Raw genomic sequence first — 25,498 nt, 5'->3', positions numbered from 1 at the left:
GCTGTGTGATCATTTTCCAGGAAGTATTGCTTCCATTGGGCAATGAGCCCATCATCCTCTGGAAGCAATGAGAGCCAGAACAGGTTCAGTCGCCGTGATCTCGTGGTTTATCAATAGGGGTACTGAGGGTAGTCCAATATGGACTGTGGTCAGACAGTAACCTTGGGCAGAACGCAGTTTGCAGGAGCCGTGGTGCCAGGGTACTGGGTACAAGAATTTAATCTATGTGGGACATAGAGTTGTGAGTAAGGGAGAAACAGGAGTAGGCTCGAGTGTGTGGGAAGTTGTGCCTCTGTCTACAAGATAAAAGGTGTAGATGAGTTTAGAGAATTTAGTTGTATCAGCACTATCGCCTGTGTCGTCTGGAGTCTATCAAGGGCCGGACATAGTGTGGTGTTAAAATCACCTAACCATAACGCCGGTACTGTGGGGTTAAGGGACATAAAGGTAAAGCCTTCCAGGATCAAAGTTACACTAAAGGGAGGAGGTACAGTGCCTTGCGAAAGTATTCGGCCCCCTTGAACTTTTTAACCTTTTGCCACATTTCAGGCTTCAAACATAAAGATATCATTTTTTTTATTTTTTGTGAAGAATCACCAACAAGTGGGACACAATTGTGAAGTGGAACGAAATCTATTGGATATTTTAAACTTTTTTAGCAAATAAAAAACTGAAAAGTGGTGCGTGCAAAATTATTCGGCCCCTTTCATTTCAGTGCAGCAAACTCACTCCAGAAGTTCAGCAAGGATCTCTGAATGATCCAATGTTGTCCTAAATGACTGATGGTGATAAATAGAATCCACCTGTGTGTAATCAAGTCTGTATAAATGCACCTGCTCTGTGATAGTTTCCGGGTTCTGTTGAAAGCGCAGAGAGCATCATGAAGACCAAGGAACACACCAGGCAGGTCCGTAATACTGTTGTGGAGAAGTTTACAGCCGGACGGAGATCACGTGACGTCACCCGCTCGGACGGAGATCACGTGACGTCACCCGCGCGGACGGAGATCACGTGACGTCACCCGCACGGACGGAGATCACGTGACGTCACCCGCGCGGACGGAGATCACGTGACGTCACCCGCACGGACGGAGATCACGTGACGTCACCCGCGGTCATTGATCATTTTAAAGATCGTATGAAGCTTCGTTATTGTAAGTGTGTTTTTTATGTATATTCATCATTAAAACGTTTTTCTATGGAGAGCACTATGGCCTGTCTTTCTATCCACATGGTCTGAGGAATTGTGAATACTGCTATATACCGATCCAGTGTGGGTATTCCACGAACGTGTCAGTTCATTTGACTCTGAATGGGAGAAAGCTGTGTTTTCGTTTGTGAATCGGTCGGATATTGTCGGAGAGGAGTACAGCGATTGGATGAGTTGATATTTAAGTGCATACGACCCTCTGTAATTTAAAGGGTCCATACGATGAGGTGAGCAGCCAATTTTACCATTGGTGGTGGTCCCCCCCTTGGCACTAAGTCACTTTATGCATGAACTGACTGTATACCACTGAAGATTCCTCACGTGGACTTTTTGACTCAAAAGCTATCTTTGGACTTTTTATTAATTTTAATATGTTAGTAATCATTTTATTTTAGTTAGAGCGCTGTACCATCTGTTTGATATATTGTATTTTGGGATTTGGTAATTGATCCTTGGTGTTCAGCAGCTTTTCGTAAAGGGGTTGTACTGCGCTGATTTTTTCTGTATTTATATTACAGCCGGATTTGGCAACAAAAAGATTTCCCAAGCTTTAAACATCCCAAGGAGCACTGTGCAAGGGATCATTTTGAAATGGAAGGAGTATCAGACCACTGCAAATCTACCAAGACCTGGCCGTCCCTCTAAACTTTCAGCTCAGACAAGAAGACTGATCAGAGATGCAGCCAAAAGGCCCATGATCACTGGATGAACTGCAGAGAACTACAGCTGAGGTGGGAGAGTCTGTCTATAGGACAACAATCAGTCGTACACTGCACAAATCTGGCCTTTATGGAAGAGTGGCAAGAAGAAAGCCATTTCTCAAAGATATCCATAAAAAGTCATCTAAAGTTTGCCACAAGCCACCTGGGAGACACACCAAACATGTGGAAGAAGATGCTCTGGTCAGATGAAACCAACATTGAACTTTTTGCCCACAATGCAAAACGATATGTTTGGCGTAAAAGCAACACAGCTCATCACCCTCAACACACCATCCCCACTGTCAAACATGGTGGTGGCAGCATCATGGTTTGGGCCTGCTTTTCTTCAGCAGGGACAGGGAAGATGGTTAAAATTGAGGGGAAGATGGATGCAGCCAAATACAGGACCATTCTGGATGAAAACCTGTTGGAGTCTGCAAAAGACCTGAAACTGGGACCGAGATTTATCTTCCAACAAGACAATGATCCCAAACATACAGCAAAATCTACAAAGGAATGGTTCACAAATAAACGTATCCAGGTGTTAGAATGGCCAAGTCAAAGTCCAGACCTGAATCCAATCGAGAATCTGTGGAAAGAGCTGAAAACTGCTGTTCACAAACGCTCTCCATCCAACCGCACTGAGCTCGAGCTGTTTTGCAAGGAAGAATGGGCAAGAATTTCAGTCTCTCGATGTGCAAAACTGATAGAGACATACCCCAAGCGACTTGCAGCTGTAATCACAGCAAAAGGTGGCTCTACAAAGTATTAACGCAAGGAGGCCGAATAATTTTGCACGCCCCATTTTTCATTTTTTTATTAGTTAAAAAAGTTTCAAAAATTCAATAGATTTCGTTCCACTTCACAATTGTGTCCCACTTGTTGATGATTCTTCACAAAAAATAAAAATGTTATATCTTTATGTTTGAAGCCTGAAATGTGGCAAAAGGTTGAAAAGTTCAAGGGGGCCGAATACTTTCGCAAGGCACTGTATGTAGAAAGCCATGAGAAGAATGGTTCACCATATAGCTTAGCTTGAAGAAATACCATTGGGGTCAGTGACAAGCTCACAGTTCAAAATGTACAGATTTGGCGATCAATATCTAGACAGCACTAGCATGAGTCGTTCCTGTAAGTGGAATGGTACGCCCACCCATCCCAGGGGCAGCAAAGAGCCATTTAGAGTCTGCCCTCGACATGCATCTCAACCAGCACCACTACGTCTGCATGTTGTTTTTTGAGGAATGTAAGGGCAGCCAAGTGCTTAATTTTCTCACGCAGGTCCCTCACATTCCACGTGAGAAATTTTATAGTTGCCATGGTTTAGTACCGGGAACATAACCTCGCCTCAGTAAGACACATATATTAAGGTCTAGTGGAAAATATAATATATAATAACTGAGGTACATAAAACACCATGAGGTACCTCTTCAACAAATATACATTTTCCCATAATCGGTTCCTGAGACACTATATGCACAATTAAAAATTGTAAAAATAACTGTTTAACCACTTTCAGACCGGACCATTTTGCTGGTCAATGACCAGAGGTCTTTTTACAATTTGGCACTGCGCTGCTTTAACTGGTAATTGCGCGGTCATGCAATGTTGTACCCAAACAAAATTTGCGTCCTTTTCTTCCCACAAATAGAGCTTTCTTTTGATGGTATTTGATTGCCTCTGCGATTTTTATTTTTTGCGATATAAACGTAAAAAGACCGCAAATTTTGAAAAAAAATGATATTTTCTACTTTTTGTTATTAGAAAAATCCAATAAACTCAATTTTAGTCATACATTTAGGCCAAAATGTATTCAGCCACATGTCTTTGGTAAAAAAAAAGTCAATAACTGTATATTTATTGGTTTGCGCAAAAGTTGTCACATCTACAAACTAAGGTACGTTTTCTGGAATTTACGCAGCTTTTAGTTTACGACTGCCTATCTCATTTCTTGAGGTGCTAAAATGGCAGGGCAGTACAAACCCCCCCCCCCCCCCCAAATGACCCCATTTTGGAAAGTAGACCCCCTAAGGAAATTGATAAGTGGCATGGTGAGCCCATTGAATATTTTATTTTTTTGCCTCAAGCGATTGAATAATGACATTTTTTTTTTTTTTACACAAAGTTGTCACTAAATGATATATTGCTCACACATGCTATGGGCATATGTGAAATGACACCCCAAAATAAATTCTGCTGCTTCTCCTGAGTACGGGGATACCACATATGTGGGACTTTTTGGGAGCCTAGCCGCGTACGGGGGCCCGAAAACCAAGCACCGCCATCAGGCTTTCTAAGGGCGTAAATTTTTGATTTCACTTCTCACTACCTATTACAGTTTTGAAGGCCATAAAATGCCAAGATGGCACCAAACCCCCACAAATGACCCCATTTTAGAAAGTAGACACCCCAAGCTATTTGCTGAGAGGCATGTTGAGTCCATGGAATATTTTATATTTTGCCACAAGTTGCGGGAAAATTACAAACTTTTTAATTTTATTTTATTTTTTCACAAAGTTGTCACTAAATGATATATTGCTCACGCATGCCATGGGCATATGTGAAATGACACCCCAAAATAAATTCTGCTGCTTCTCCTGAGTACGGGGATACCACATATGTGGGACTTTTTGGGAGCCTAGCCGCGTACGGGGCCCCGAAAACCAAGCACCGCCTTCAGGCTTTCTAAGGGCGTTACAGTTTTGAAGGCCATAAAATGCCAAGATGGCACAAACCCCCCCCCCCCCCCAAATGACCCCATTTTGGAAAGTAGACACCCCTAAATTTAGGGGTACACTAGTGAGACTAGGTAATAAATGGCGGGTGCCCTGAAACTATAAAAAAATAACTAACCAACCAGCGTCACCTGTAACAGTTATATGGTGATCACTGGTGAAAGGGTTAACTAGGGGGCAATCAGGGGGCTTTATGCGGTAGTATATGGGGGTCCCTGGCGCTATAAAAAGCTGCGGCGAACCTAAATACCTACCTGCCTAACTAGCGTCACCTGTGACACTAATACAGCGATCAGAAAAACGATCGCTTATTAGGCTGGGTTCACACTGGAGCGATGCGGGAACGCCACGAATCCGCGGCGGGTTCCCGCATCGCATGCCTCCCGGCGGCAGTTCACACTGCCCTATGCGAACTGCTGGGAGTGTCAGTGAAAATTTAATGACACCCCCAGATCAGTTCGCATATCGCAGTGCGATCTGCAAGCTCGGATCGCATGGTGTTCACACCATGCGATCCGATTCTGCTGCGGACCAAAAAAAGGGTCCCGTGCGAATTTGCGGCGGGTGCGACGCAAATTCAGCCATACTATCTGTATGGCTGAACTCGAATCGCACAGAGATCGGATGTGATTTGCACTGCAGTGCGGTGCAAATCACATCCGTTCTCATAAACCGCTGCAATGTGAACCCAGCCTTAGTGACACTGGCGACGGGGGGTGATCACGGGGTTAAACCTTTATTGGGGGGATTAGGGGGGTACCTTAGAACTAAAGGGGGCTAACCCTAACTGCCCTAACAGTTATTACAGTCACAAATGACACCCGCCGGGTGATCAGGGGGTTAAACCTTTATTAGGTAATAAATGGCGGGTGCCCTGAAACTATAAAAAAATAACTAACCAACCAGCGTCACCTGTAACAGTTATATGGTGATCACTGGTGAAAGGGTTAACTAGGGGGCAATCAGGGGGCTTTATGCGGTAGTATATGGGGGTCCCTGGCACTATAAAAAGCTGCGGCGAACCTAAATACCTACCTGCCTAACTAGCGTCACCTGTGACACTAATACAGCGATCAGAAAAATTATCGCTTATTAGGCTGGGTTCACACTGGAGCGATGCAGGAACACCACGAATCCGCGGCGGGTTCCCGCATCGCATGCCTCCCGGCGGCAGTTCACACTGCCCTATGCGAACTGCTGGGAGTGTCAGTGAAATGTTAATGACACTCCCAGATCAGTTCGCATATCGCAGTGCGATCTGCAAACTCGGGTCGGATGGTGTGAACACCCATGCGATCCGATTCTGCTGCGGACCAAAAAAAGGGTCCCGTGCGAATTTGCGGCGGGTGCGGCGAATGGCTGAACTCGAATCGCACAGAGATCGGATGTGATTTGCACTGCAGTGCGGTGCGAATCACATCCGTTCTCATAAACCGCTGCAATGTGAACCCAGCCTTAGTGACACTGGCGACGGGGGGTGATCACGGGGTTAAACCTTTATTGGGGGGGTTAGGGGGGTACATTAGAACTAAAGGGGGCTAACCCTAACTGCCCTAACAGTTATTACAGTCACAAATGACACCAATGCAAAAAAAAAAAAAATGCAATTGGTGTCACTGTGACTGGGGGGGCAGGGGTAATTGGGGGGTGATCGGGGGGTAAAGGGGGGGGGGGTGTGAGTGTGCCTGGCATGTTCTACTGTGAAGTGTCGTGTTGGTGCAACTCACCGATCCTCTCTCCTCGGTGCCGGAACGAAAAATACTGACACGGAGGAGAGATTACATCACTTCCTCTCCTGTGTTTACATTACAGGAGAGGAAGTGATGCAATGCTTCACTCCCATTCGTCAGGAGCGATCGCGAGGGGGTGGCCATGAATGAATGGCCGCCCTCTCATCCTGGATCGCTCCTGCACGGATACCGACCGCCGCTGGCACCGGGGGGGGGGGGGGGCCCGATCGGGCCCCCCACCCGCGGGAAGGCAGGGACGTACAGGTACGCCCATATGCCTGCCCGTGCCATTCTGTCGACGTACATCGTCGTGCGGCGGTCGGCAAGTGGTTAACAACCGCCTTACACCCACACCAACTTGTGTAGGCGTGATCCCTTAACAACTCTGAACTACCATCTGGGAACAATAGTAACTTCACATGTAAGGAGAAGATGAGGAACAGTTTTAGCCACTGGGTGAAGTAGAGGTTCTGAGCTAGCCACCACAGAGAAGGATGAGGATAGGGCCTAGTTGCGCGCACACCCGCAAGTTAGTATGAAAAAGAGGCAGTAAGACCCAGTTTCTCTGTTCATCTGCTTAGTCATGATTCCTAGTGGTTAGTGGGGCATACATTTTCTGCACTATGAATGCGGCTTGTAGGACCAGCACTGCTCCGTGTGGCAGATAACTTAAGGAGAGGTGAGAGAAAAAAAGGAGGCTTATTAATCAAGTGCTTTGGATGTCGCAGAGAGGATTGTATATCAGCAGTTGTAGCAGTAGGGTCAGTAGAGGTACAGAGTTCCACCTGCCTCCCTGGCCCAGCAAGGTATGCCAATGTGTGGTTTAGGTCAGGGTGGCAATGCAGCAAGGGTAGTTAAGTCAGGCCAAGTAGTGGTGGAAACATGAAACGAGAGCATCTCGTCATATGGCTCCCGTGGTGTGCGATCAGTCACCCCTGCCATGTGCAGGCCTGCGCTTCAGCCAGGAGATGACCTTGCGAGGATCCTCAAAGAACGATACTCGGCCATCATGTTCCACTCTGAGGTGTGCAGGGAAAAGCATGGAATATTTCAGGTGACGGTCGCGCAGTCTGCGTTTGGCCTCCATGAAGCTCTGTCTGCGTTTCTGTATCTCGGCCGAGAAGTCAGGAAATACTGCCACTTTGATGTTTCCTACTGGAATGTTACCCCTCTCTCTCGCCAGCCTCAGAGCAGCATCCCGGTCTTTATAGTTTAAAAGTTTTGTAATAAAGGTACTGGGGGGGGGTGCTCCTTGAGGAGGAGGTTTAGCAGGCATCCTATGAGCCCTTTCCTCCACCAGCATGGGGGAGAAGGCTTCCCGACCGTATGTGGTTGCCAGTAGTTGTTCCAGGAATGATGTCGGGTCTTTACCCTCCCCTCCCTCCGATGAAGCGGAGATTACACCTCCTCAGGCGATTTTCAATGTCGTCTTGCTTGGCGAGCAGCTGGGTAATGTGCCTCTGAATGCGTTAAGATCCATAAATGTGGTAGTAAATGTAAGCGCAATACAAAAGATGCATACAATAATTGGACATTTATAGCTGACTATTAAGTCCATGGTACTCAAACTGGCAGTCCAACGGTTAAAATGTGGCAAATCCGTGGTTTAAAATAAAGTATAATGGCTGATCAGAAAGGCGGCTGCTGTTCTCAGAGAGCTGGCTCTGTAGTAAGCAAGAGAAGGGTAAAAAGGAAGCGCCACCTGAGTGCAGTATTAAAATGAATGTTTTAATGACACAACATATGATCACACTTACAAGACAACAAAGATATAAAGGCTCATCTGTTATTCAGTGGTCCCCAGAGATTTTCTCAATTCCCAATCTGGGTGATGCTGCAGAGATGTGGGGCTGCAGATGGATGATTATTGGCAGAGAGTACTTCCTGTGGCCATCAGGAACACATCCGGGGGAGGGCTTCCAACAAGGAGACAAGCTGGTGCTGGATGGGCAGATAGGCTACGTGCTGGGAGCAGCTGCTTCTTGAATAGGCCTGGAAAGGAAGTGTCAGCAGTGTGGTATTTATATGCCTGCGCTGTGGGACAACAGGGCCCAGTGCAGGTTAAAACAGCACACTGCTGAATAACATCTGGAGGAACACATATAGGCAGCGACTGAGAGGGGGATGGATTGGTAAAAGACAATATAAAACAAGAGATTACAATATAAAAAGTTGTATGGTATGCAAATTGTTAAACTGGCATATAAATAATAGCTCGGCACTGGTCTATCATGGATTAATATTATGGCCACACTGATAAGTGCGCTTGAATGACAAATAGACATAAAATAGAGGATATATATATATATATATATATATATATATATATAATAGCAAAAAGTTTATATCTAAGTTAAAATTACACTGTATAGATATGTATGTATATGTGCATAATAAAGCACATACCTATACATACAGGCGGCACAGTGGTGTAGTGGCTAGCACTCCCACCTAGCAGCAAGAAGGGCTGCCAGTTTGAATCCCAACCACGCCACCACCTACCTGGAATCTGCACATTCTCCCTGTGCCTGTGTGAGTCTCTGGTTACTCAGGTTTCCTCCCAAACTCCAAAGACATGCCAGTAGGCCAACTGGATCCTGTCCAGCATGTATGAATGTGTGCCGGGGACCCCAGAGTGCAAGCCCCCGAGGGCAGGGACCGACATGAACGCTGTGCAAATTGGTGATGCCACACAAGCACTTGAAATAAATAAAGGTAAATACCTATTTGTCCATGTGGAGAAAAAATGTACACGTGAAGAAACATATGTACATATATAGATAATATATTCCTGTCATGTTTTTCTATATATATTTTTGATTATACTTATGATTTTTTTAAAAGAACACAAGGAAGGTATGCATATTAGAAGAGTCACAAGGGTACATACATATATATTAAGAATATGTGTCTGCACATTATTGTGTGCTGGACACATATAGATACATTTAAAATATATATAATAAAAAAAATGTATATATTGTGTTATGGTATAATATGTGTTAACCCCTTCCCTGCCAGTGACACTAATGCCCCGTACACACGAGCAGACTTTTCAACATCCAAAGTCCGAAGGACCGAGTCCGTCAGACTATCCGATCGTGTGTGGGCTGCAACGGACTTTTGATTCGCCAAAGTCTGACGGACTTTAGAAATGAAGCATGCTTCAAATTTTCCCGACGGAACTCCGCCGGACCCGGTCCCCTTCGAAAACTCCGCTCGTGTGTATGCTACTCCGACGGACTAAAACCGACGCTAGGGCAGCTATTGGCTACTGGCTATGAACTTCCTTATTCGAGTCCAGTCGTACGTCATCACGTTCGAATCCGTCGGAGTTTAGTGTGATTGTGTGTGGCCAAGTCCGTTCGGCCAAAAAGTCTGTCAGAACTCCGTCGGAATTCCAGCAGAACTCCGACGGAACTCCTTTGGAAGTCTGTCGGACTTAAGTCCGCTCGTGTGTACGGGGCATTACACAGCAATCAGTGAATATTTATAGAACAGATCGCTGTATAAATGTCAATGGTCCCAAAAATGTGTCAAAAGTGTCCAATCTGTCCCAATAACGCCAAAATTCACAGATCACTGATAAAAGTGCCATAAATCCTATAAGTTTGTAGACGTTCGAAATTTTGCGCAAACCAATCAATATATGCTCATTGCAATTTTTTTGCCAAAAAATGTAGAATACAGATTAGCCTAAATTGATGAAGACATTTTTTTTTAATTTTTTATTTGGGAATATTTATTATAATCAATTTTTTTTTTTTTTTAAAGTTTGCTCCTTTTTTGTTTAGTGCGAAGAATAAAAACCGTAGAGGTGATCAAATACCACCAGAAGAAAGCTCTATTTGTGAGAAAAAAGGACACACATTTTGTTTGAGTACAGCATTGCATGACTGCGCAATTGTTAAAGCGACGCAGTGCCAAATTGAAAAAAAAGTGCTCTGGTCAGGGAGGTGGTGAAACCCAGCTTCACACTTTGATTACAAACTACATAATGAAGGGTAGCATCACACCAATGAGGCAAACTCTTGCGTCATTGCTCTCTTCTGTCATTTCTGCTAGAAACAGAGCTTGATATCTGTTTTATCCTCCCCCAGTCTGAGTGCCGTTGTACTAAGAGTTTTATAGAAGGAGATTTTAAAAAAATCACTTACAGCTATTGCATTTTAATTCACTTAACTGCACTGATTGTTTATTTTGTATGTGCCTGCTGTTCTACTATTAAGTTTTTTTTTTCCCGTCACAAATATGCTATAGCAGTCCTCAAATTTTCCACTCGCACTTTGCTGGGAAGGAGCTGGGCTGCCTGGGGAGGGGAGCTGTTGTGGCATGCTATCCTGCTCTGTGATCCTGCGACTCTCTTCTTCCTCCAGTCATGGTCCGGCCGCCCTCTCTCTTCCTCTTGCGAGGCTGCAATGGCTGGCACCACTGTCCTGCAATGATAGGCACAGTGAGGCTGCAATGATGGGCACAGTGAGGCTGCAGTGGTGGACACAATGAGGCTGCAATGGTTGGCACAGTGGGGCTGCAATGATGGGCACAAGTGAGCCTGCATTGATGGGCACTGGTGAGGCTGTGCTGAGGGCCACTGATAAACTTGTTAATATTTATTTTTGTAATTTAATTCTGCATAAAACATTTATCTCATTTCATGATAATTTATGACGCCATGATTAGGGGCGGGGCAGGGTAGAGGTTGGGTGGGGCAACTGGTGGCGAGTAACCCATGAGGCCTGGCTAGTAGCTCAGGACTTGAAATTTTGAGCCCTGTGCTATAGTGATAGTTGTTGATTTCAATCACATTTAATAATTTCTCCACTTTTCATTTTAATCAGACATTTATATATTTTTTTATGTTTTACACATATATTTTCAGGTTGTATGCCTTTTGTCCAGTAATCGCAAAGACCGATATGATGCTGTTAAGAAGTTTCTTTGTATCGATCGCCCAGTTCCCAGTCAGTGTGTTTTAGCAAGGACCTTAAGCAAACCCAAAACAGTTTTTTCAGTTGCTACAAAAATTGCTTTGCAGATGAACTGCAAAATGGGTGGAGAGCTGTGGAGCCTGGAAATACCTGTGAGTATTGGTATTATAGTGGGGGGTCTGCAATCTATATAACTTTTTATCATAATCAGATTGGATACAGGTATTGATTTTTAGATCGTAGGTTATGTTCTGCTACCTTAACACTAAAAGAGAACACACTGCCCCAGAGGGGCTTGGAGAGTGCTGCTCACCCCAAATAGATATGAAAAATTGAACAAGTTCCCCCACAACCAGGGTTTTTAGGCAGCAAAAACACTAATAGTATGACAGAATAGCGTAAAAAAGTATTTTAATATATTAATTACCATGAAAAAACAACAACATGGCACAAAGGTAAAAACATGAGCTCCACCTGAACAATTGAAAAACTCCAAACAAAAAAATAATGTAACATAAGAGCTATACGCAAAGTACAATAATAACGATGGATGTGCAGAAGCAGACACAACTATTACTAACACTGTACAATATAACAACAGTGGAGGTATAGTCCTAACATGTTTCAACCCACTCAAGGGGTCTTCTTCAGAGAAATGGTCTGTTATAAAACAAAAATGAAATAAATAAATACATCAAAATGCTAATTGTTTATACTTACCCAATAGTGCACGTCCAAATAGATGAAATGAATTACTTTCAGTGGAGTATCCCCTCCGGATGAATGCCTAAATTTCCCTTCACTTATCAAGAATGTCGCCAGGTCCAAGAATGTCGCCGAGTGCCAAAAGGAAAAAGATTAGGGGTCCAACGTCGTGGCTTGCGAGAGGTCACACGCATACCTCACCCCCCATAAACATGGGAGTGGGTGTGGACGTTGGTAGTCCCGACAATATGGCAGGTCGCACCTGTGATAGAATCCCATATATATATATATATATATATATATATATATATATATATATATATATATATATATATATATATATATAAAAAGTTAGGGACATACATTTTAAACATAATCATTAGGTGTGTATAGGGCATGAAACTATTATCGTACCTCGGATCTATATATATAGAAAATAGCCACACCTAGGTGTTTAAATATGTCCATATATTAGATTAAAAAGGATAAGGAGGAAGAAGAGGGAGGAGAAAAGCACATGGACTCAGGTTCTGAATTGGTGTCAGGAAAAAAAAATATATATATGTAATTAAATTTGTTGTGGAATGTGTGTAGGCTGTGTAGAGATGTGTGAGTGATATGGTGCAGGGCAAAGAAACTGTGTGTGTATTGGGGTAAAGAGTGTAGGCAAAGTACAAGTGATGTGAAAGACATAATAATAACAAAGGTGCATGGATAAGACCAAATGTGTGTTGATAAGCTGGTGCAAACTTTGTATGTGTGAAAAAAATAAAAATAAAAATAAAAAAACACCTCACAACAACGAAAACCATAGTAAACATGCAAGCCTAACAAGGTAAACAAAATCATAAAGGTCGAAGGATATTACCTGAATAGATGGTGTTAATAAGAGGGTTCCCCTATAAGAAAAGGGGAGACTGTGAACAGGGACCTAGCCCGGGATAGGTAGTAGACGCAGTCACTGACTCAAATATAAAGTCACCCAATCTATAAATTAATAAATAAATAAGTAACTTAGGGTGTTATTATACCAAATTATAATAAATAATACATAAATATAAGGGATGAATAGGCGCAAGTAGGGAGAAGTTAGCCGTACGTACCGTCCGAGAGCTGAAAATTCCTAAGTCCTTCCTCATATAAAGATAGGCAGTAAATGTGCCTTTCCTATTTGGGGGAACATTTATATTGAGCCCTAGAGTTCCTCACAGGTGTCATCCACATGCCTAATGGCCGATAACCGCCCCATTCCGCGGTGCGCCTAAACATAATACCACATTGACACAAATTTACTTAACCAGTCTTATCGTGTTATTCCATATTGATCACAATAATTCACATATATATCATACATATTATTATTTGCATACAAATGTATGTATTACATAGAGCACGACCACAATGAATATGTAACAGCAAAGTAACTAATATTCTGCTACCTTCAGGTAATTGGACACTGGGAAAGCTAATCAGCAACTTCACCCCCAGTGTATCCATATATAACTGCCCACTCTGAGAGGTTTCAGTTTTTTGCTAATTTCCTTAGATGATGGATTTTTTTTTCTCTCTTTCGTTCGTTAACGGACACAGCACCTTTAATCTTGACCTTAGGGTTATATCGCCACCTTCAGGAGAGGACTAGGCAGAACATGTTAAAACAGCCAAACTGCACAGCACCACCCAGGGGGTGATCCTACTGGCGATAACCCCTCACTCTGCTTCTAGCAGCTCGGTTTCTTTCTGCTTAGTGTAGGAGAAGGACCTGGCTCCCTGTGGGGACCATTGGTCCTCTGTATTATTATTTTTTTTTTTCGGTTTTTGATTCCTGTGATCTACAATCAACAGCCGGGCTGGGTGACTGGCTGGATAATATAGATCCTGGTAGTCTCCACAGCTTGGCCATCGAGCGTGTGCAGACCTTAGCTATGCATTGGGTCGGCCCCGACATGCCCCGTTTGGTCCAGGGGCGGCCGGTGAGCTATATGCTCCGGGGCACACATATGACCAGGCTACTGCTGTCTGTATCACAGTGTGCTGTGGCCGACAGCCAACCCCTACTGCTTGGGTGATTGGTCTGTCCGTGGAATGTGCCCCCCCCCCCACGTGGGCCTGATTCAAACTCGGCCCGTTGTGACAGGTGGCCCCTGTTCTGATGTGTCAGAGGATGCAGACTAGGACCGTTTCGGACAGCGAGAATGACAACGTGTCAGCGCAGGAAAAAGAGCTAGTAGGAGCACTTATCACATCGGTATGGGATACCCTAAAGATAGAGGATACGGCGGGGGCATCTGCAGAGGTGTCAGTCCCTTTTGAGTCCCACAAGCTGGCCGGCACTGCTAAGGTGTTTCCCTACCTAACTTATTTTGATAAGTTTATTTAAAAGGAGTGGGAAAACCCGCAGCGGGCCTTTTCAGTCCCGAGACGGATGGTGCTGCGTTACTCCTTTGAGGAGTGTTTCCTAATAAAATGGATATCTCCCGTCGTTGTCCCCCCTGGTGTCCATTTTAAATAGGTAACCACGATTCCGGTGGAAGGAACTCCTGCCTTCAAGGTCCCTGCTGACAGAATGGCCGAGGCGGTTACCTGGTCCATGTTTACAGTCGTGGGGTCAGCATTGCGGCCAGTGTTAGCCACGGCCCTGGTGTCACAGACGCTTACTGAATGGGCTAAGTTATTACACCGCGAGTTGGAGCAGCAACAGATTTCCCCGGTCTGCGTGGAACTGGAAGACCAGTTGGTGCAGGGCCTGAAATATGTCTGTGATACAGCACCTTTGCTTTCTAGAGCCTCAGTATCCTCTGTGGTGCTACGTCGCCTGATTTGGCTTAAATGCTGGTCTGCGGACCAGACTTCTAAGAAAGCACTGGCGGATTTTCCCTTCCAGGGGGAGAGGCTATTTGGATCCTCGCTGGACGACATTATTAAGAATGTTACTGGGGAAAGAGTACTTTGCTCCCACAGTCCAGAAAGGGTAAGGAGCCACGTCGTAGGCAGGGGCCCTCCTTTTCCACTCAGAACTGGATTTTTCGTCACGGGTGGGCAGGTAAGCATTTCCAGCCTGACAAGGTGCTCGCGAGGGACAAAAGTGTCCCTGGTTTCGTAAGGCAAACAAGCCTGCCAGCAGATATTTTGCCGCATGAAGGTTTGCCCCCGCCCGACTCTCGGATGGGGGGTCGCCTTCGGGAGCTTGCAGTCCGGTGGACCTCCCTCCTTTCTGACCAGGGGGTCTGCGAACTGGTTTCATCAGGCTACAAGATAGAGTTTCTTTCTTGTCCTTCAGATTTTTTCCCTCCAACCTTCATCTTTTTCCGGCTCGTCGGGTGGCCCTGTTTGGTGCAGTACAGGACCTGCTGCTGCGCGGGGTGATAGTACCTGTACCAATGTCGGAAAGGTTTCAGGGGTTCTACTCCAATCTGTTTCCAAGTCCTTCCGGTCCTGGATCTCAAGGCCCTCAACGGCTTTGTGAAAGTACAAAGGTTCAGGATGGAATCGGTTCACTCCGTGGTCGCTGCACTCCACCAGGGGGATTTCTTGGCGTCTTTGGACATCAAGGACGCATACTTGCCTATCTCCATATGTGTCAGGCATCAGAGGTTTCTACAATTTGTGGTCGGGGGCGAGCACTATCAATTTTTAGCTCTCCCTTTTGACCTAGAGACGACGCCAAGGGTCTTCACCAAGGTGCTATCCCCAATTTTGTCATTGCTAAGACAATAAGGCATCGCAATCGTGGGTTACCTGGACGAGCAGCTTCCGCCTCAGAATTAAGAGAGGATGTGGCAATCACCATACAGACTCTCCGGGAGTTTGGTTGGGTGTTGAACCTCCAGAAGTCGGTGTTGGTGCCGACTCAACGCCTGGAGTACCTGGGCTTGATTGAGGTGAAGTTGTTGATGTCCCGCAGGTGGTCGTCGCTGCTTTTTTGCATGCGAGTTCTGGGTCACGTGGTAGCCACTTGTGAGGCAGAACCGGAAGCTCTATTCCACACTCGAGTCTTGCAGAAAGAGATCCTGTCCAGATGGGACAAATCTCCGACATCCCTGGATTGTCAAATTCGGGTAAGCCAGATAGAGATTTAATAACAAGTATAGGCGCAGAAATGCTGGAATCAAATGTCTCTCAATACAAGTTAAAAGGATAACATTTCCATAATGGAACTAATTAGTTCATATAACATGTGTAAACAGTCTCTGTAGTGACGTTAGGGGAAGTTGGAAAGTCAACCAAAAAATGCATGCAGGGCTGCCGTCAGTAGGATAGAATCCATCATCCAAAGACTGTAGAGAAAACACAAGTGGAGAGGCGCCTCTGGGTGCAGTAATGTGAACAAAAACGGCTTTAATCTTATAATAAAATGCACTCGCACATGTCATGTCTGTTGAGAAAGGATCGCGACTTGTAATTCCATCCAAGTGTGCATGCTCACGAAACGCGTCCATGATAGATGATGTCACCCTTCTGAGCCAGCCACATTGTGCACCTCAAGCCTCATTCTGGAGCCGGCGTATCCATATGGTGGCTGAGGTCTCCTGTCACGGCACATTCTACCAGGGCAATTGGTGCCTCTTTGTCTTTCCCACATCAAGTGTCCGTTTCTCAGGTGTGTAAGGCGGCAACCTGGTCGTCCGTTCAAACTTTCACAAAATTTTACAAGGTTGATGTGAGTGCATCTTCGGATGCTTGCTTTGGCCGCAAGGTTTTGCGGCTGTTTAAGGTTGCAACTCCTCCATTGAGGAGCTCTGGTTGTTATGGGTGGAGTTACTGTTGTTTGCTGTTCCCACCCATCATTTCTTTGACGCTGTTTGGGGACGTCCCTAAGGTCAAGAAGAGCTGCTGTATCAGTCAATGAACGATAGAGAACATAGGATTTTTTTACTCAACGTAAAATCCTTTTCTCTGAAGTTCATTGATAGACACAGCACCCACCCTTCCTATTTATGTTTGTACTGATTTTGATGATCTGAGCTGCTGGATGCAGTGTGAGAGGTTATAGCCAGTGCAAGTGTTGCTGTTTTTAACACTTTCTGCCTAGTACTCTCCTAAAGGGACGATATAACCCTAAGGTCAAGAAGAGTTGTTGTGTCCATCAATGAACTTCAGAGAAAAGGATTTTGTGGTGTTTTTCAAAAATCCTAGTATTTCTGACAGATTACAGCCATTTTGCTCACCCTTACTATTATGTGTAGATAACATGGGGAATATGCTTCATCAAATCTCCAGAATGTCCCTACGTTTTGTACAAATGCACAGGATTTTATGGCTTAGAGTTTGGTCTGACCTTGCTCAGGAAAGGTTCCCTTTGCACATGCCTTTTTAAGGTGTGCTTCTCTTTGTAAAATCCCTTGAGGAGTACAGAGGGAAGGTGCTTCCTATCCTACAATGCACAATTGCACTTCCTGTTCGAATTTTCCTTCTCAACAATACATGCACGAGTTGTTGACCCCCCCCCCCCCTACTGCAGGTCCCTCCTTCCGTGGCAGACCATTCTTTACCTCTAAGCCTTCCAGACCTCCTCAGAACCCTTCTTCATTTTGAAGTTTCACTTCTAGCCCTGGAGGTGGGAGGACATCTACTGACATTTGGTTCAAGTTAGAACGTTCATTGAAAGACACAGTAGATCTCTGATCATTGGGTTATGGTGCAGGAATAGGGCACTAGGCACAAAGGAAGGTGCGCTTGGAACAATTCTGTCCTGCAGGGGACACGTTTACCTTGCAGTCATGCCCAAGAAGCAGGTAACTTCCTGATTTCAAACAGAACAGGTCTACCGAATTTCCTTGTTGGCATATTGTTCCCGCCTTTTACTGGGCAGTATGTGTGGGCCAGAGGCTGTGGGGGATGTACAGTGCAGAGATTTTCTCTGCTTTAGCAGCCTACTGGCAGTGGTTTGTCTGGAGGCCTTTTGGGCCTCACTTGGCCGAGGTTCCCGGGGTGTGTGCACCACAGAGTTGGGCTGTCCAATAATTTAGGCAGCAACTTTGCATTCTACTCCAGGCAGCAGCATGCAGCTGCCATTTTTCACTAGGGTTCCTACCCTACTCTGATTTCACATGCACCCTGTGCATTTTCTGGGGAAGAAACTGATGCAGGCTCATGGACCTTTAAGTGCCTCTGAACTACTTGACAAGCTGCCAGGTTGCTTCATCTGGTGTCTCCTCCCCCTATCTGTGAGTGTTATAAGGGCTAGACTGCTCCCTCCAGGTACCTCATGAGCGTTTTTTGTTTATTGGGGTGGTGAGAATGGCAGGCCTGCCCTCCCTATGGTTATGGCCTCTTCTGCTTTGCAGTTCACCTGCACAGGGAATATACTAGTTCTATGGCCTTTATATATCCTCATTGATGCACTTTCACCATGTTCTATGCTTGCGATGCGATGGTGTGACCATTGAAATAATAGTTGCTTTAAAGCTTGTAAATAAGCTATGGGGGACCTGCTTAAATGTGTGTGTAGGGTTTCCTTAGCTCCATTGCCCATAGTACCCTCCCTTGGTTTTATCACAGGATGTTTCAATGCTTTCCCCAGAGGATGTTTTCACTGCAGTTCTGCAGGCCATACGCAGGGTAACACCTATAAGACTGTTGTTTGGCTCTTATGATGCAGTTTGCTTTGCTCTGAAACTGACATATCAGCTTACATTCTTTTCTAGTGTTACCCATTTATAGGCTTTTTATCTGCAGTTTACCTTATGGTACTTGCCTTCCTTTTTTGAGTTGGATGATATTGGTTGTTCTTTTTACCGATTGCAGCTTTTGTTCGCCTCAGGTGGTCGGTCTGAATATGGAGTTTCCCTGTAGGTCTAGCAGGTCCCGGAGGTGGACCCTTTTAATGGAGAAGTAATTATTTTGGGTTCCCTTCTTTTAGCACCTTGGAGTCCCCATTTGCAGGCCCTATTGTGCATCCTGTCTTGGCAGTTGTACCTGCCTGTTGGGGCTTTACCTGACTGATCTGAGACATTCTATAGAGACCCAGTCATTGTGACTTCTTTCTGGTGCTGAAGCCTGTGTGTTCATGTCTGCAGCATTTATTACTGTGTGGATGGTTATATGTAGATTTCTGCCCCATTAAGTTTCCTTCAGTATAGTTTGGAACTATCTTGGGTTGCGGTATTGTGCTGTGAAACAAGCTTGCTGAAAAGCCCTTCCTTGGACACCATTTTTCTCTTTCATTTATTGATGGACACAGCTCCTTTAATTCTTGACCTTAGGTTTATCACGCCACCTTCAAGAGAGGACTAGGCAGAACATGTAAAAACAGCAAGACTACACAGCACCGCCCAGAGTAGGGTCCCGGTGATTATAACCCCTCACCCTGCTTCCTGCAGATCAGTTTTTTTCTGCCTAGTGTAGAAGGACCTGGCTCCCTGAGAGGACCATTGGTTCTGGGAATTTTTTCATTTTTTCTGCAATTTTAATCCTGTGATCTACAATCAACAGCCGGGCTGGGTGACAGGCTGGATAATATAGATCCTTCTAGTGTCCTCAGCCTGGCCATCGAGCGTGAGCAGGCCTTAGCTATGCGCTGGGTTGGCCACGACATGCCCCATCTATTCCAGGGTTGATTTGCCCTTCCAAGGTGAGAGGCTATTTGGAGCTTTGCTGGATGACATTATTAAAAAGGTTACCGGTGGGAAGAGCACGTTGTTCCCACAGTCCAGGAAAGGTAAGGAGCCACGCCGTAGGCAAGGGCCCTCTTTTTCCACTCAGAAACTGCTTTTTCGCCTGCCTGGCTCGGCAGGTAAGCTTTCCCAGTCCGACAAGGTGCCTGCTGAAGGACAACCGCGTCCCTGGGTTCGTAAGCCAAACAAGTCTGCGAGCAAAAATGTTACTGCATGAAGGTTTGCCCCCGTCTGACTCTGGGGTGGGGGTCACCTTCGGGAGTGTGCAGCTCGATGGACCTCCCTACTATCCGACTAATGGGTCTGCAAACTGGTTTCAGCGGGATAACTGATTTTTTCCCTCCAACCTACCTCTGCTTCTGCCTCATCGGGAAGCCCTGTCTGAGGCAGTACAGGGCCTGCTGCTGCGCGGGGTGATAGTACCTGTACCGACACTGGAAAGGTTTCAGGGATTCTACTGCAATCTGTTTGTAGTCCCCAAAAAGGAAGGGGTACATCCAATCCTGGACTTTAAGGACTTCAGCAGCTTTGCGAAATTGCAAAAGTTCAGGGTGTTATCAGTTCTCTCCATAGTCGCTGCACTCCATCCTGGGGACCTCCTGGCATCCTTGGATATCAAGGACGCGTACTTACATGTACCCATATGCCTCAGGCATCAGAGGTTTCTGGGATTTGCAGTCAGGGAAGAGCACTACCAGTTTGTGGCTTTCTATTTTGGTATTACGTCAGCACTTCGAGTTTTTACGAGTGTTAGCACCAATTCTGGCGCTTTTAAGGCAACACGGGATTGCAATTGTGGGTTACCTAGATGACCGCCTTCTGAGAGCAGCTTTCGCCTCAGAATTAAGGGAGGATGTAGCGATCACCATACAGACTCTGGGAGTTTGGTTGGGTGCTGAACCTTAAGAAGTCGGTGTTAGTGCCGACTCAATGCCTGGAGTACCTAGGCTTATTGTTGAACTCCTCAGAAGCGAGAGTTTTTCTCCCTTCAGACAAGCTGCAGACTCTTCAAGCTGCGGTGAAGTTGTTTGTGAACCGCAGGTGGTCGTTGCTGCGCTTCTGCATGCGAGGTCTGGGCCTCATGGTAGCCACTTTCGAAGCGGTACCGTACGTTCAATTTCACACTCTCCTGCAAAAGGAGATTTTGTCAAAATGGAACAAATCTCCATTATCCCTGGATTGTCAAATTCAGGTGAGCCAGCTAGTCAGGGATTCCCTTCTGGTGGTCCGGGAGATCGTTCCTTCCTCTTGGACAGTGATCACAGTCAACCCAGGGCCTCTGGTCGCGGGAAGATTCACAACTGCCGATCAGGTGGTGCCTCTCCACATGGTCAACAAGTCTACACAGGCGTCTGATCAGGATCCAGTCAGACAACGCTATGGCGGTGGCATAAGTCACCCATCAAGGAGGAACAAGGAGCGCAGCACGAGAGGTCGCTCACATCCTCCAGTGGGCAGAATGGCACGTGCTGGCCCTGTTGGCCATATACATTCCGGGCATAGAAAACTGGCAGGCGGACTACCTAAGTCGTCAGATGCTGGACCCAGGGGAATGGTCGTTGCATCCGGATGTATTCCGGCTCCTTTGCCTAAAGTGGGGCACACCAGATCTGGACCTCTTGGCCTCTCGGCTCAATCAGAAGATGCAGAGGTTTGTGTCCAGAACAAAAGACCCCTGGGCTGACATGTCAGATGTGTTGGTGGCTCCATGGTGGCATTATCAGCTGATTTTTGCGCCGCCCCCCTCCCCAAACTTCTACCACGTCTGCTGTGCAGAGTGGAGGCTGAGGGTATTCCAGTGATCCAGATTGGCCTCAACGTCCTTGGTATGCCAACCTAGTACGACTGGTGGCAGATTTTTCTTGGCGGCTGCCGATGCAAGAGGACCTTCTATCGCAAGGTCCGATACTTCATCCTGCTTTAGCGTCGCTGGTTTTAACGGCATGGCTGTTGAAAACCAGATACTAAGGGGCCGAGGTCTGTCAGATTATGTAATTTCCACTATGCTGAGGGTACGGAAGTTGTCTTCTTGAAAGATTTACCGTTGTACGTGGAAGGCTTACGTCTCCATGTATGAGGAATGGGGTGGCATCTGCGCACATATTCAGTTTCCAGGATCCTGCTGTTAATGCAGCGAGGAGTGGATCAGAAACTTGCCTTAAGCACCATCAAGGGGCATATGTCTGACTTGGCTGTCTTTTTCCACCGTCCCTTGGCGACTTACTCATTGGTGAGTACTTTTGTGCAATAGGTTTGACATGTAGTCTCTCTGATTCGACCACCACCACTTCCGTGGGATCTGAATCTGGTGCTACCGGCTCTTCAGAAACAACATTAGGGAGATTCCTTTAACTCTTTCTCAGAAAGTAGTCTTTCTAGTGGCTATTATATCTGCCAGGAGGGTTTCTGAGTTGGCGGCCTTGTCATGCAAGTCTCCCTACCTGGTTATCTACGAGGATAAGTCCGCAACCCTCTTTCCTTCCAAAAGTGGTTTTGGCATTTCATCTAAATGAGGACATTGTGCATTGTGTTACCATCCCTATGTCCTAAGCCGACTCACCCAAAGTTGCCTTACTTTCCCTGGACGTGGTCCGGGCTCTACGGGTGTATCTGTCTGCTACGGCTCCCTTCCAGAAATCAGACTCTCTTTTTGTCTCAGTGGCTGGTCCGAAAAAAGGTCAGGCGGTCTCATGGACCACCATTTCTCCGTTTGGATGCTTGCTTTTGCCACAAGGTTTTACAGGTGGCTGTGTAAGGTTGCAATTTACACTTTCAGTTACAAGCTTGTTCTGAAAGCATCTTTTGATGCTTAAGTTGGCCTCAGGTTTTGATGGCGGCCGTTTAATTTGGCAACTCCTCTGTTGAGGTGTTCCTTTTGTTGTGGGTGAAGTTATGTTTTCCTGTTTCCACTCCTTATTTTTTGAAACTGCTTGGGGACGTCCGTAAGGTCAACAATTAAAGGAGCTGTGTCCGCCAATGAACGAAAGAGAAAATGGGATTTTTGTACTCACTGTAAAATCCTTTTCTCTGAAGTTGATTGATGGACACAGCACCCACCCCTCCTATTTATGTTTGTACTGCTTTTTGACAAACTGAGCTGCAGGAAGCAGGGTGAGGGCTTATAGCCAGAGGGACCGCCCCTGGGCGGTTCTGTATAGTCTTGCTGTTTTTAGATGTGTTGCATGTTCTGTCTAGTCCTCTCCTGAAGGTGGCATGATAACTCTAAGGTCAAGAATTAAAGGAGCTGTGTCCGTCAATGAACTTCAGAGAAAGGGATTTTACGGTGAGTACAAAAACCCAATTTTTCCAAACTGCCCTGGACATCCACTGGTGGATTTCACTAGGGCTAAGCATACCTAGTTACTCCAGCGGTGAATGGTTAAGGCATACCTGATTAGACTCATCCCTTCTTGAGTGTGATCAGAACCCCTGATTATTCTGAGGTCTCAAACATTTAAGCCATGCCCTAGTGTGCCACTTGGTCAACTCATATGGCCTGGTCTTTAGGTTCCCCAAGCCTTCTGATCAATCTTCCAGCATTTGTGGACAATGTTCCCTCCTAGGTGGGTGATGTCTGTTGCTATTGCATATCTTCAGCGGCTACCTACTTGGGTGCTTGCCTGGGGCTGTGAGCTGGAATTACTAACTTGCATCCGGCGTGTTTGCCAAGATGTTCACTCCTCTATTAACCCCACTGAGTTCTTGTGATATTTCAACAGCTTCTAGGTGTGGGTTCAATCTGTGCAGGTACTGAAAACATCTGGGGCTTTATCATCCAGCTTACTGGGGTTCTGTTAGGGTTGGGGGTCCTTAGTCTGGATACTCTCATCCTTGGCAAGTCTTGTGTTTTTGATGGCTGGATCATTTTATTTACATGTGATCTACCATGCATTTGGACACCATGCTGCCCCTTGTGCAAGGATAGTAGCTTTCCCCTCTGGTCTGGGATTTTTGTGTTGGTTCTGTATCAGTATTTTGCCCTGTGTAATGTCAAAGTATTGCATTAGGTGCTAGAGGTTTTCCCAGCATACTAACTCCTCTGCCTTGTTGGCTCTTGTACAGGGCATCTCCCCTGTAGCTCTACCTGTAGTACCTCCATTGCTACCATGAGCTGGCCATCTTTTCCTGCCCAGACCCGTCCTGGATAGAATGGCGTAGAGGCCAGTACCTCCTTCCCTCCCAATGTGTTTTCAGGCCTTTTTCCTCTTATGACTGGTTGCTTCATTCTCTGTCCTGTTGCTTGTAAGAAAATGTCATCTTTCTGTCTAGATGTAGCTTAGGTCGCTCCTTTCCTACCCTTGCAGCTTTACTACAGGTTTTTCTCTGTCATATGTGCATGATTCCTCGCATTAACTTTATACCTGTTTCTCAGTTGAGGGACCTCCTGCTTGGGGTAGGTTATACAGTATATCCCATTCACGGTTTGCTAGTCTCACCAGCAGCATGTACTGTTCCGTTTTTAGAAAACCTTTTAGTATTACCCACACCTTGGTAGACACTGCTCTTTGGGAGATTCCAGTAGTCAGAGATCAAGATCTCAAATGTGCCCTTCAATGTACAGAAAAAAGATATTGGTGTTGTGTGTTAGCGTCAGGAATTGCCTGAACAATAATTACAGTGAATTGTTTTACCATTCAGATTTCTTTTTAAAAAAAAAAACACATCAAATGGTATGAATACAGACTAAATATGGAAAATTTATGCACTAGGCATGTATTCACATTAAATAGATTATGGGTGACAAATAAAATCTTACATAAAATACTAAATTATTTGCAACAATCACTAACAAGTTTTCTTAAGCAATGTGAATGAAACAAAAGGATTAATTTCTGCCCGTGGACACAATAACCATATATATAATTAAGTATCAGACAAAAAGTCTGTGATTTACACAGCCAACAGTTACTCCTCTGCAGCAATAGTAAGAGTTAAACTATGTAAAAGTGGTACACTAATATAGCGCCAAACAAAAAAATGATAAAATTGAGGGTGTCCTGAAGTTCTGTTTTTAATGAAGTGTAGTGACGAGTGATGAAGTGCCGTGTGTCCTAATGGCTTCCTCTCCTGGTCCTATATACTGTTCTGGACAATAAGTTCATACAAATTAAAATAAGCCTAGACCAGAAGGTGGAACCTCTTCTCGTTGGTTCATGTATCAAACTAGTAATACATTATTTTATTAGGCATTGCCTGTCTTCAAAGACCAGGGATAAATTTGTTCTCAATATGTTGTTGTAGGACTGTGCACTTTCTCATGATAAAAGTGCGACCATGTGATGTTTCTAAAATGTACAGTCCGGTCCATATATATTATGTATGCCACCAGAATAAAATTAAAACAAAGCAATGAACATGGATTTAAAGTGCAGACTTTCAGCTTTAATTGAAGGGGTTGATCATAAATATCCAGTACAACTTTTAGGAACTACAGTAATTTTTATACAGAGTCCCCCCATTTTCAGTGACTAAAATGTAATTGGACAAATTGATATAATCATAAAAAAGATGTTAATTTTACTTTCGTTCATTGAAGGACTCCGCACCTTTATTCTCGACCTTAGGGTTATATCGCCACCTTCAGGAGAGGACTAGCCAGAACATGTAAAAAACAGCAAAACTGCCCAGTACCGCCCAGGGAGTGGTCCTACTGATTTTAACCTCTCACTCTGCTTCCAGCAGCTCATTTTCTGCCTAGTGCAGGACCTGGCTCCCGGTGGGGACCATTGATCCTAGGAATTTTTCTTTCTTTTTTCTGCTTTTTGATTCCTGTGATCTACAATCAACAGCTGGGCTGGGTGACAGGCTGGACAATATAGATTCTGGTAGTCCCTCATTATTTCACAATACATACAAAATATAATTACAAAACAT

The 25,498-nt window shown here is 45.2% G+C and overlaps 1 protein-coding gene across 2 annotated transcripts in view; it reads left to right on the top strand.

The window, feature by feature from the left end:
* The window catches only part of PIWIL1 (piwi like RNA-mediated gene silencing 1), a 510,395-nt gene that overhangs the window by 361,610 nt on the left and 123,287 nt on the right, over nt 1–25,498 (top strand). Inside the window, exon 15 of one of the 2 annotated variants that reach the window (XM_077461808.1) lies at nt 11,255–11,455. The exons of the other annotated variant lie outside the window; for it this stretch is intronic. Coding sequence (XP_077317934.1) covers nt 11,255–11,455 — 201 coding nt within the window. The remainder of the gene's footprint in view (nt 1–11,254; nt 11,456–25,498) is intronic. 2 annotated transcript variants of the gene reach the window in all.

The sequence above is a fragment of the Lithobates pipiens genome, unplaced genomic scaffold, assembly GCF_037356315.1.
Source record: "Lithobates pipiens isolate NorthernLeopardFrog02 unplaced genomic scaffold, aLitPip1_a1.2 Scaffold_3, whole genome shotgun sequence".
Classification (NCBI taxonomy): domain Eukaryota; kingdom Metazoa; phylum Chordata; class Amphibia; order Anura; family Ranidae; genus Lithobates; species Lithobates pipiens.
The sequence above is the reverse complement of the archived record's forward strand: the minus strand, read 5'-3'. Positions and strand labels throughout refer to the sequence as shown.